The sequence below is a fragment of the Vanacampus margaritifer genome, chromosome 2 (genome assembly GCF_051991255.1).
Source record: "Vanacampus margaritifer isolate UIUO_Vmar chromosome 2, RoL_Vmar_1.0, whole genome shotgun sequence".
NCBI lineage: Eukaryota > Metazoa > Chordata > Actinopteri > Syngnathiformes > Syngnathidae > Vanacampus > Vanacampus margaritifer.
In genome coordinates, this window is record NC_135433.1 from 13,845,944 (window position 1) to 13,858,410 (window position 12,467).

Genomic DNA, 12,467 nt, shown 5'->3' on the forward strand with positions numbered 1-12,467 from the left:
CCACTACTCTCAGTGACTCAACAAGCTGTAGTAATAATATTTAGTATTTATGTAGGAATGGCATTTGTTATTTTCACAGACGATAAAGAATATACTGTGAGTATTGTGATAAAGTCTGTCTACATGTGTTGCTCCACCAACTGTGTTTAAAAAAAAATCAGTTGATTGAAGTGTTATAAGTTACCACGCCACTCAGTGGTATTCATTAGCCTGCCTGCTGCGCTTTCCATTATGTGCTGAGATGGGGAAAGTGCTCACATTCTATCCTTGAGTAGAAGTACAATTTATGGTAAAAGTGTTCATTCAAATAATTATGCAAAAAAATAAAAGGATACAGCTTTTGCAAGTGAAAAAGATTAAAAACACCCTTAAAACTGGCCCAGGATTCGATTCATTCAATCAATCAATCAATGTATCTATCTATCTATCTTTCTATCTATCAATCAATCAATGTATCTATCTATCTATCTATCTATCTATCTATCTATCTATCTATCTATCTATCTATCTATCTATCTATCTATCTATCTATCTATCTATCAATCAATCAATGTATCTATCTATCTATCTATCTATCTATCTATCTATCTATCTATCTATCTATCTATCTATCTATCTATCAATCAATAAATCTATCTATCTATCTATCTATGTATCTATCTATCTATCTATCTATCTATCTATCTATCTATCTATCTATCTATCTATCTATCTGTCTGTCTGTCTGTCTGTCTATCTGTCAGTCTGTCTGTCTGTCTGTCTATCTATCTATCTATCTTTTTAGCCAGTCAAGTCTAAAATTTATGAGACTCCATCATAGTGTCAAAATAAACGACAATTTGTCAGACACTTGAACGCACTGTTAACCTATGATCTCTTTGGCGTCTCTGTGCAGAGGTGTGAGTTTGCTGTTCTGCAATTTTGCACCTGTTTGCCAATTGGGAGCACCACCACTCGTGTAAACCCAGCACCCCCCCCCCCCCCAACTCACACACCCGCACACACCTCGTTCCCTGGCCCGGGCCCCTCCCTGGCTGAAACATAAGGGGATTACTTGTCATGTCGTTGGAGATGGCAGCAGACGATGGCTGGAGAACTGGAACAGCTGGGAGTGACTGAAATAGCAAAATAAACTTGAATCTCTGCCAAAGCGCGAAGAGGGGTTGTGGACGGGCGGTGGGGGGATTGAACCCTCGCTAGCAAAAGGCTTTCCCGTGTTTGTCTTTTTGCATCCAAATTTACCCGTCACTAATCCGCATTCATTTCATTAACAATCCCGTCAGTAGAGGCTATTATTGGCTGTTTATATTTCCACAGATCTTTGTCCACCTGCTGCGCCAGTTCATCTCTTAAACGCCCACAATCTGGGCTCGCTTGTTTATCCTTGCCCACTCGTGACCCCCTGTCGCTTGTGTGGTGGCTGACCTTTGAACCCGGCCTTGCGCAGCTGTCACCGCCTTGTCGGACGTGTGACGTACCACGCCGTCACGTTGTCATTTGGCTCTTCTCCTTTTTTTCCTCTTCATGGTGATAAAACACGGAGTGTCCAAAATGGGACCCATTGGTGGCCTACAGATTGTTTTTTATTCGCCCGCCGTATAGTGTAGAAAGCCACTGTCAATTAGCAAAGGGATATTTGGCAATCATGACTATCATGAGTTGACCCACAAAAAAGTCTCAACAAGCCATGTCTTAAAATATACAGGAGGTCATCCATTTTGGTTTGTAGTTTTTTTTTTGCCATTTTAGGGTAATCTTGGCCATTTTCATGGATCCTTCAAGGATGGGCTATTCTGTGGCTGTGTCCGAATGTCCACCTTTAACCCCTCCTCATTCACTACATAGCCCCACACTATATATATAGTGCCCTCATTTTTTTGGGCTATTCGGACAGCCAGCTCACAACTTTCTCTTTGTTGCATATCAAGTGACTACTGTACTTATGACGCAACAGCGAGTACTGTACATCTCTCATCATTTATTGTGAATAAAAAATTTTTAAACTGTATTTTATTTCATTTGTCGTACATATTTTCAACAAAAATCAATTAATTATTTCCGAAATATCTAATGTATGTATCGGTTTTATTCTCGCGCTTGCACTGTCGCTCACGCCATTCTTTTTTTATACTCGCAATGGTTGAGTGAGCATCGACGCTCACTACTTTTGAGAGTGAATTGTGTGTAATTTTGAGTACTTTTTCGCTCCCTGGACATTCGGACACCCCAACAAAATGGCGTGATCTCTTAATAGGGCACTATATAGGGAGAAGGGTGCACATTCTGAGTCCCTCTCGGATGACCGAGCTTGTTGAGCTCCACGTTGAGAGGAACCAGTTGAGGTGGCTCGGGCATCTGGTTCGGATGCCTCCTGGACGCCTCCCTGGGGAGGTGTTCCGGGCATGTCCTACCGGCAGGAGGCCCCGGGGACGACCCAGGACACGCTGGAGAGACTATGTCTCTCGGCTGTCCTGGGAACGCCTTGGGGTCCCGTCGGATGAGCTGGCTGAAGTGGCTGGGGAGAGGGAAGTCTGGGCTTCCCTGCTAAAGCTGCTGCCCCCGCGACCCGACCCCGGATAAGCGGAAGAAGATGGACGGACGGACGGGTGCACATTCTGACACAGCCCTTGAGATTTTTGGAACATTCAGCCCCTGAATGATGTCAATTTCTAACTGGAGTAGACCTTGAAAAAAAGTCTTAAGAAGGAATGCTAGAAAATAAACAAGAAGTCGGCCATTTTGGTTCGAAAATGACAATTTACCCAGGGGCTATTCAAAAACGACTTTATTGTACTGTATTGTGCAATTGCTACCAAATTTGAACCACATACTGTAAACTAGATGAGCGATGCGAAATTGCAAAAACATTGAATTTTTACCTCTTACTAAAAAAAGACTAAGCAATTTGAGGCACTTACAAATCAATGACTACTGTGTATAGCATACTTTATATTCTATGTTTGGAGACAGGGGACATATTTTGCAGAATGAACTTTGCCATTACATGTCACCCTATGGTGGTTGTAGGCATGCCGACCTGGGTGCTTCTTTGTGTTTGTCTTTTACAGACTGACCTTCCTCATCACGTATGCGCTGAGACGTCGTGTGTACGTTGTATGTTGGCGGGTGTAACGCAACACATCTTGGCATGCTTTTCCCAAGCCATCAATCACTTGACTTGATGGGTATATATGTCTGTCTGTCTGTCCATCTGACCGTTTATCTGTCTGTCTGGAGGTAGGGAATTTCAAGATGCTCCTAGCTTGACCTGTAGGACCTCCTTTGAAAAGTTATATTCTGGTGTGTATGTGTGTGTGTGTGTGTGTACTTGTACATACTAGATTGTGAGGACAAAAATACGTCTTTAACCAACAGATTGAGGACATTTTTGTGACGTGAGGACATTTTGGCCGGTCCTCACAACTCAAGACCTCTTTCTAAGGGTTAAGACTTGGTTTTAGAGTTTAGGTTTGAGTTTGGGTTATGTTTGAGGTTGAGGTTAGGGTAAGGAATGGGGGTAGGCAATCATTTTTGATGGTTGGGGTTAGGGGAAGCGGCTAGGAAATGCATTATGTCAATGAAATGGCCCCACAAAGATATTAAAACAAACTTGTGTGTGTGTGTGTGTGAGAGTGAGTGCGTGTACTGAATCGTCAAAGCATAAAATCATAGTGTATAGCGCCCTCTTTTGATTGAAAACCTCCACTGACGGATAGCCAATATGACTATTTAATTTAAACTGTCTGTTTCAAGCAAAACAAACAAACAAACAAACAAACAAAAAGCCTCTTTCTTGAGCGTATTATGTTCCCAAACCAGGCAACCACTAATCTAAACTTTACCCTAACATAACCCTAACTCTGGACTTCCTGTATGGTTTACCTGGGTTTTCTCTGGGTACTCCTATTTCTTCCACGTTCCAGAAACATACATGTTAGGATGATTGAAGTCTTAATTGTCCCTTTTTGTGAATTTGGGTAGTTTGATTGTGGTGAGAGGTTAATTTTAATTAGAGTAAGTCTAAACAACACAATAAAATAAATGAGAAATTATCATTATTTCTTTATTAACGTAAACTATCATGACCAAACATTTTGCCTGACCTCATCAACAAATGCTATGACTCACCGTTTTCAAATTTATGCATTTTAAGTTTGCCCTCCCCTTATCTAATTTCATGTTTTGAAGTAGATAACACGTTAGGTTCCTTTTTATTGTTTCACTTCCTCTTATAGAGTCTTTTTTTTTCACGTCAGGTCGATAAGATCTTCTTGGACGTTCTCTTCTGGGTGCTGCCGACTGGTCAGCCACTCCTCGCGGGCCTTCTTAACCTCTTGCCCGTAAAGCTCGTGCAGCTCGCGGAACTCGTCCCGCGGATCGGAAGCCACCAGGGGCCACTCGGCGTACGAGGGCATCGTCGGCATGTTCAAGGGGGTGACGTGGGCGTTCCACCTGTGCCACGGCTTAGGCGACTTCTTGATGACTACTGCTGATGATGACAATAATGATGATGATGATGGTGGTGGTCTGAGGTTCAAGGTGCAGCGGGGAGACTCATTGGAGCCCTGATGATGCTTCACTTCTGAAAAAAAAATGTAGTGACTAGAACGATATAAGGCTAAAATAGTCGAAAAAGATTGTGTACCTCAACCATTCGGCCATCTTATGTCAGATTGAAAATATGTTGGATTCCTGCTCTTTTCAAGTTTAAAGACGATTTGACTTAGAGATCCCAACTACCATTGAACTGCTTGTGTTAGATCGATAACACACGAGATTCTTGCCATATCCCTTAATGTCTGAAGACACATCAAAGGCACTCTCACTTATCAGCTATGTGAGATTGTTACCTTGATACTGCATGTGCAGGTCTCGTAGCAGCAGCGACAGGTAGCGGTGGCTGGCGGACAGCAAAGTCCGCACCCACTTCCCCAGAGTGTCCTCGTCCCCTGCTGCAAACTGGTAGCTCTTTGGCTCGGCTCCCTGGAAGAGCAAACGGAAGCAGAAGCGCCCGTCGGCATCTGCTCGCCGCACCGCGCATCCCTCCAGCACGATCACGCCCAGTAGGTGGCGGTCTGCAGGCCGCTCCTGGTAGAAGAGCAGGTTGGCTTTGAGGACAAACCAGCGCCGATGGTACGAGCCGTTTCGCTGTTTCTGCGAGGATGATTGAATAATTTGAGTTTTTTTCTTAGAATAAAGGTGACTTTTGCATTTTTGATTCAGAACCTTTTTGAAGAGATATCCTTCTTTGTCAACCGGTGATGTGCAGGATTGGTAATGAGTCCAAATCTTCTTGTGGACCTTCATAACAATACTGAAAGGAAGAGAACATGCATGATTTTGATAGAGATCTTTACCTCCAACCAAAACTCCCTTGAGCAGCTAACCCTCGCCCCAGCTCTAATCTTAAACCCTAAACTCAACTGTACCATAATTAACCTGCTCTAACACCCTAACTCTAACTTTGACTCACAACTTTAACCTTTACTCCTAACCCCAACCTGTAACCCTCAACTCTAACATGACTCTGGGTAAAAGCTACCCTAAATCTCAATCTAGCTAGAATCTAGAAGTATTTTTTTTTTGTTACACCCCACAGGAAGAAGAACATTTTGCCATCCCATCCCCCAAAGTTGTCACTATTGATTTAATATGTGTCTATAGATTTTATAGAAATTGACATAAGTGCACTTCTGTAGAGGAGCTAATAAAGGCTCTGTGACAATAAGAGCGTCACTGCCACCTTCTGTAGTGGTTGTGCGATTACATCTTCTTTTAATAGAGCAAAAAGAAAAAATGTTCCCATGGGTCAAAAATTGTTTGTAGGCTACTATTTGCATGTGTCCAGGCTGGGAGTTAACACTACATAAAAATGTTCCTTCAAAATCTTAATTTGTCATCTTTTTCCCCCCTCATTTCACTTGTAATAACAAGAACACAAAAGCTTTTTTAAACTGGCAAGACTTTTTGCGGATGCTTCAGATTACTCCCAATTTCCAAAACCATGCATATTAAACATAGCTTATACAAACATACAGAAAGCACACCAGACAATAAAAAAAAAAAAGCTGAAACCCATTTGGTTATTTTGGCGCTCATTCTGGTGTTTTGTAGTTTATTGTGTCATATGTTTTTGCCCCTTCCCACGGGGTATACTGCTTAACAATTTGCGTCAGTTTACTTTAATTGCTATGCAGGAATAGTAGTTCCTGTAGAAAATGTATCTTCTCTCTTGTACACCACTTGCTGTATTTATGTTTTATTGATCAAACTGCTCATATTATGCTGATCAAAATAATCAAAAGCAAAATCCAAAGTAAAGTGATACTACACTTGTTTTCTTTCAACTGTGCAGTTTTTCAATTGTCAACCCATCAACATAGGCTAAAACTACTACTACTATACTTTATCTGCTGCAAACAGTTCAACTACACAGTAAAATCGCCAGTGTTAGATTTAACACTCAGAGTGTTAAATCGAACACTAATAAAGTGTTTGTATATGTCCACACCAATGAGTGTAAATTTGACACTTTTCAAAGTGTTACTTTTTTCACACTTAACCAGTGTACCTCCAACACTGTATAGTGTTAAAAATCTACACAGGTAAACACTGAGTAGTGTTGAAAGTACTCTACACTAGTGTCAGTGTTAAAATTTAACTCTGCTAAACTACAATTAACTCTGGTATTTAAACACTTATGAGTGTAATGCACTAGTGTCTGTGTTAAAAAAACAACTACACTTAACTCTGGTAAATGGTACGTCATTTATATAATGTTTTTCCTCCTTACAAAGCCCTCAAAGCGCTTTACATTTGGAGTCCTGATGACACAGCATCAGGAGAACTTGAGGGTTCAGTATCTTGCTCAAGGATACTTGTATCCTGGGATCAAACCCACACGCTCAGGATTGCAAAACAACCACTATACCACAGAGCCACACCGCCCCAACAGCAACTGGATGTATCGCTATTGAAAATTGCAAAGTTTCTCATTTGTTGGAAATGAGGGTGTGGTTAATTTAACACTCAAAGTATTGCTATTCAGGTTACACCCAATATTCAAGGAAATTTACCCTGACAGTGTTAAAATAACACCGCTTATTACGTCTATATTTGATCAAACACAGGAAATTTAACACTGACTGATTTGCTGTGTTATCATAACAACTATACTACTTATAATAATAGCAGAAATAACATCGGCATTATGCGCATAAAACAATATTTACTACAGTAGTCCAAATGGAGAGAAAAAAACTCCCAGACAATTTGGCCTTCGACTTGCCAACCTTGACATAAGATGGCCCTCATTGAGCACTAATTGGGGAACCCTATACCTTACCCTAAACCCCAACCTAACACTAACATCTCTAACGTTTAATCTGAAAGCCTAACCCTACACTCAAATAAACCCCCAATCTAACCCAAACATTCATTTTATGTATTATGCATAGCAGGCAATAGTGACTTACCTCTACCAATGCTGAGTTGCTCAATGGGTCACTTGCACACACTCATTAAACTTTTCTTTTTTTCCCTTTTTTTTTGGGACATATAAACTTTTTTCTTGTAGCTCCTCTTCTTCCTTCCTCAGCTGGAGTCACAGGCAGTCTAAAAATGTTTGAATTTAAAAGTTTCAGGTTACTTCCTGTGAGTGTTGGTGCCTGAGGACGAGTGCTGAAATATAAATAACTCGACCCACTTACAGGTAACAGAACCCAGGCTCTTGTTTTCTGTGATGGCACCGAGGTGCTCGGTTGAGTAGTTGCTGTGCAAAAAAAAAAGAAAAAAAGTGTCACCTGGAAGTGATGCTTGACCGCTTCTGCATTCTGTGTCACACATGACTTTACTCCAATATGTCATGCGCTGCACCACTGACTAGCAAATCCTCATTTATGACACATTTAATTAATCTAAAGCCACTAATATTCTGAGTGACTTTTTTATTTTTATTTTATCTGTGCTGAAGGCTGTTTCCCATCTCATATGCGGTTCGGGTAGGCTTTTCTTTGCCTTTTTGCATCTATTCTTGACAGGCACTGATCCCTTTTATCCCAATGGACCTCAGGGAATTTCACATCTAAAACAGTCTGAAGTGTGAGGAAGACTGTGCTCTGAAGATCGAGCCTCATTGTGTCTACGTTTTGTCATTACATTGACGAAAATAGTTTCATCTAGTCAGTCTTGTTTGTTTATCATAACAAATAACATATACAGTCACAGACAGTTTCAGTATTAGGAAAAACGTCTTGAGCAATTTTAGACCAACAGTTCGCCCTCCATACAAGTAGTGGCGCTGTTGACTTAGCAGGACCAACTTCTTTGTAGTAGAAGAAGAAAAAGAAACCACCAAAGAAGAACACAACAGCACGAACGTCGTTTAAATTGTTATCAGGTTACATTTCTGAGCTATTTTTGGTTTATACTGCTATCTTAAATATATAAACTGACGCTTTCATCACGCGATTATTGCATTAGCTTCCCTAATCAAACATAGCTTCCATTTTAGCGCAAATTAACTGACAATGCTTTACATTCGTGCATGTGTCGCCTACTTCTACAAACTAACATGTTAGCAACAGCGCTAACGTGATTGTTGTGCAATATTCGCGCATTTTCTCCCCTTACACCCCCTACTCTTGTTTTTGTCTCCCTTTTGGAATAACAAGTCTCCACGAGTGGCAAAAAAAAGCACCATGTCCAAAAGGAAAGTCACGTTTGCGGATGGTGATGGTGGGGAGTTGGAGCTGGACGAAGAGGTCCCAAACAAAAAGGTGCGTTTGCCAACGTTCTCAACAGTAAAACATTACATTTGTAAATGGGTTTCTAGTTGTGCATGTTCCTGTGTGTCGGAATGTACAGTATGTACAATTTGTCATTGAAGTTAATGTGGGGATATATTATAAAAAATTGACTTCTTAACTTAACATTTGTCAAATACTATACTTGCGTGCAAAATGAAATTCCCAAGCAAATAAATGATTTTATTTTTGAAAGCGTGTCTGAGAGCGAGCCTTCCTGTTGTCAAACACTTGCGCTAATTAAAATAGCCACGCCCATACAGGTTTGCCAGCCAATTACATAATCAACAGTTCGCGAGTAAAGGAACCAGGCGCATCATGTGACAGGCAAAAGGTAAACATTATATGTAGTGTTAGGCGATTTTTTTTAGTGGTAACAGTAGTAGCTTCTCATAATAATGTTCAATGACGTTATCGACCTGGGGTACATTTGTCCTTGGTGATGTCATATGCTACAACTCTAAATTCATTGGCAGGTGTAGTAATCCATGCTTGGTCATGATACGCTGCATCCACTTACTTGCAACTATGGGTGCTCACTTGAAGTGAGATAACGGTGTTTGCTTCATATGGATGTCTTAGAAAAGCATGTCACAAGCATGTTAATAGGACAGCTGGGAACTGTTTTAAAAGGTGAAAAAAAGAAAATGCTATTATGTTTCCTCTGTTGCATTGAGATACATTTAAATGTTACTTTCTGTGTTTCCTGAAGCCGACACTCGAGGTGCCGAGCGGTCCGGGCTCCAGGTTCAAGGGCAAGCATTCCCTCGACAGTGACGAGGAGGATGAAGGGGAGGACACACTGAGCAGCAAATATGACATTTTGGCCAACGACGACGTAGATGGTGAGTCTTTTTTGTTGTTGACACAAGCTGTGGGCTTGTCTGTTGTTTGCAGCGAGTCCATCAGTTGTGGACTTGATGTCCGTTGTGGTTTTCAGGCCAAGAGAACGCCACCATCGATTACGATGAGGGCGTTTCCATCACGCCCTTCAACTTGGAGGAGGAGATGCAGGAGGGACACTTTGACTCAGAAGGGAACTACTTTGTCAAAAAGGAGGAGCTGATCCGAGACAACTGGCTCGACAACATCGACTGGGTAATTGCGCTCTTAGGACGCTTTTCTCAAGTGTCCTTCATGCAAAGATCACGCTGCACCTGTAGACTGGCAATGCATTTGCTGTTTACACAGAAGCCAGGAAAGGGAAATTGCTTCAACTTTGGGCACTTTACATCCCATAATAACATAAGTCCGTGTCACAGTTTCCAATATATTTTTGACCAACAGCATGCATCTAAGCATATAAACGGTTACCAACCCATGTTAAATAAACAACTGTATTCACTAGTTACATTATTCAGCACAGATTAACACGTTCAACCTAACAACACCTACCTATAGCACCAAAGTAATTTGATTGCTTTTTTTTCTAGTGAAAGAGTAAGGATAGGTTAAAAACTGCAAAAATGTGTAGGATCACTGTTTAAGGGGCTAATCATTGTGCTTATTTTCTAGGTGAAGATCAAAGAGCAACCATTCAAACAAAAGAAGAAAGGACTGGGAGCCAAACGCAAGCGCAGAGTAGGCGATGAAGACGAGGCAGAGGAGGAGAAGAAGCGGGAGGAGCAGCAGGAAAATAAGGAAGGCGGCGAAGATGAGGATGAGGACGAGGAGGCCGAGCCCGCCGAGGACCCCCTTGCCTCCCTCACGCAGCAGCAGCTCACAGAAGCCCTGGTGGAACTCTTGATGCCGGGTGAGACGGTCACAGCGGCGCTGCGACGGCTCGGGGGTCTCGGCGGGCGGAAGAGGGGCAAACTGCGGGACGCCGGCGACCATGCGGCGGAGAACAAGCGGGACACGGAGAAGCTGGACCGCCTCACGTCTCTCGCCGACAGGCTGGTGGCATCGGGCATGTACGGCATCTACCAGCAAACCCAGGAGAAGCTGGCATACACGCTCAAGAGTATGAGCAGTAAGCGACCCGCCTTGGCGTCGAAGGAGGAGGACGAAGACGAACTGGACATGTTTGGAGAAAAGTTTGACGAGAAGCACGGCACGCAGGACGACGAGGAGGAGGGCAAAAGAGGTTTGATGCTCGTTTGCTTTCTCATGCAGGTGTACAGCTTTCATTGGCGCTCATGTTGTTTCTTCGGCAGTGAGCGAGGAAGTCTTGTGGGAGTACAAGTGGGAGAACGAGGAAAAGTCGGAGATCTACGGGCCCTTCACCAGTCAGCAGATGCAGGTAGACCGATTGTTGTCATAACATGCTCATTGAAAAGTCGCAGTTTAAGTTAGGGTTGAACAATTTAGAAAAGTGTTGTCATTAATTTCCCCCCCCTCAATATTGCGATTGCAATTTAATATGCAATTATTTTTCATGGTCCTCTTCCCATTGTATATTTTTTACACAAATGTTTAGGTTTTATAGACTTTTGATAAAATAAAGGTAAATAAATCACAAATTCATTTCATCACTTTTTATGTTTAATCAAATATGTACACTACACAATATGAACTTATCTAGACACTATATAAATAAATACATAAACATCGCTGGCATCGGGCCCAAACCTTGTGCCTCCATAATTGTTACTTTTCAGGAGACCCCAAAAACGGCATGTTTGTTCAACCATTACCATTGCATCATCAAAGAGAGCAAGCCATTTTCAAAACTTTATATTGGACAATAATTCGTAAAACTGACACCCACATGTATGGACTGACCAAAAGTATAAATTTTTGAAACAATAGAACATTTGCCAAATTGTGTCTTATGAGGTTTCGGCGCATGTAGTTCGTCTCCTGCCACCATCCCCCACCTTTTGACTAATAGGATTCGGGGCATGTCGTTTGTCTGTTGCTAGTTATTCCGTGAAGTTGTGGGCTAACCAAAACAATGGCACCTACTAAAAAAACCTTAAACAATTTCTCAAATGAATCAGGAGGCTGCACATTTTAATTTGTTAGAAGGATGTATTTATAGCAAATTTCGGTCTGGAACTACACTTTTTTCTTTTTAAGCTCAACTGTCTCCATTAGCTTTACAGATGCCACATTTGCTTTGTTGCTTCTCCCCGCACCCCTCTAATCATCTGGTTGTGTGGTCAGGACTGGGTGGACGAAGGCTATTTCAGCAGCGGCGTGTACTGCAGGCGCTTGGACCAGGAAGGCTCGCAATTCTACAACTCCAAGAGACTGGACTTCGAGCTCTACACGTGATCACGTCTTCCCGCGCAGTGCTACATCATATGTTCTTGTGTCCACATTGTTTTTAAATAAATCGCTCAAGTACTGTTTTGCTGTTTGTTACTTGGACATAACAATAAACGAGATAGCTCGTCAATAGAATGAACACAAGTCTTTGGTCTAATTTTGTACAATTGCAGGAGGAATCATTACTTTTGGTCACGCATCCATGACCGATAAGCACCTAGAATTTTCATAATGTGTTATTAGTGAAGAATACGTTATTTTTTTGTTTAGCAAATGTCACGACTGTAAATTAAATAAAACGTACGTGTGTTATTATTTGTCATTTTCGCAATCTTTATGTCTGACAAATAAGGTAATTTGGCTTGAATACTAATTTTCAATAAAGTCACATCGATTTCTTTATTGGTCATCCCCCCTAAATTGGTGTTTCAAGGCCTTCTCCCATTGGCC

The 12,467-nt window shown here is 41.7% G+C and overlaps 2 protein-coding genes across 2 annotated transcripts; one reads left to right on the forward strand and one right to left on the reverse strand.

The window, feature by feature from the left end:
• Positions 1-4,097: 4,097 nt before the first annotated feature.
• Positions 4,098-7,766, reverse strand: pheta2 (PH domain containing endocytic trafficking adaptor 2). Its single transcript, XM_077559017.1, has 5 exons — positions 7,710-7,766; positions 7,476-7,614; positions 5,227-5,314; positions 4,851-5,154; positions 4,098-4,582 (listed from the first exon to the last, which is right to left on the reverse strand). The coding sequence occupies exons 3-5, from the start codon at positions 5,305-5,307 to the stop codon at positions 4,248-4,250; spliced, it is 720 nt and encodes a 239-aa protein (XP_077415143.1). The 5' UTR covers positions 5,308-5,314; positions 7,476-7,614; positions 7,710-7,766; the 3' UTR covers positions 4,098-4,247.
• A 530-nt stretch (positions 7,767-8,296) lies between these two features.
• Positions 8,297-12,152, forward strand: cd2bp2 (CD2 (cytoplasmic tail) binding protein 2). The gene is made up of 7 exons (XM_077559395.1): positions 8,297-8,398; positions 8,673-8,777; positions 9,517-9,649; positions 9,745-9,902; positions 10,320-10,890; positions 10,961-11,046; positions 11,913-12,152. Exons 2-7 carry the CDS (start codon positions 8,700-8,702, stop codon positions 12,021-12,023), a joined length of 1,137 nt encoding a protein of 378 aa, XP_077415521.1. The 5' UTR covers positions 8,297-8,398; positions 8,673-8,699; the 3' UTR covers positions 12,024-12,152.
• Positions 12,153-12,467: the final 315 nt, after the last annotated feature.

Excerpts from the sequence above, each read along its gene's own strand:
- pheta2 (XM_077559017.1), bottom strand. The coding sequence starts at position 5,307 with ATGAAGGTCCACAAGAAGATTTGGACTCATTACCAATCCTGCACATCA. Across the intron at positions 5,155-5,226 it reads AAGGATATCTCTTCAAAAAG|AAACAGCGAAACGGCTCGTA; the intron begins GTTCTGAATCAA and ends TCATCCTCGCAG. Across the intron at positions 4,583-4,850 it reads CCTGCACATGCAGTATCAAG|AAGTGAAGCATCATCAGGGC; the intron begins GTAACAATCTCA and ends TTTTTTTTTCAG.
- cd2bp2 (XM_077559395.1), top strand. The coding sequence starts at position 8,700 with ATGTCCAAAAGGAAAGTCACGTTTGCGGATGGTGATGGTGGGGAGTTG. Across the intron at positions 9,650-9,744 it reads GGCCAACGACGACGTAGATG|GCCAAGAGAACGCCACCATC; the intron begins GTGAGTCTTTTT and ends TGTGGTTTTCAG. Across the intron at positions 11,047-11,912 it reads TCACCAGTCAGCAGATGCAG|GACTGGGTGGACGAAGGCTA; the intron begins GTAGACCGATTG and ends TTGTGTGGTCAG.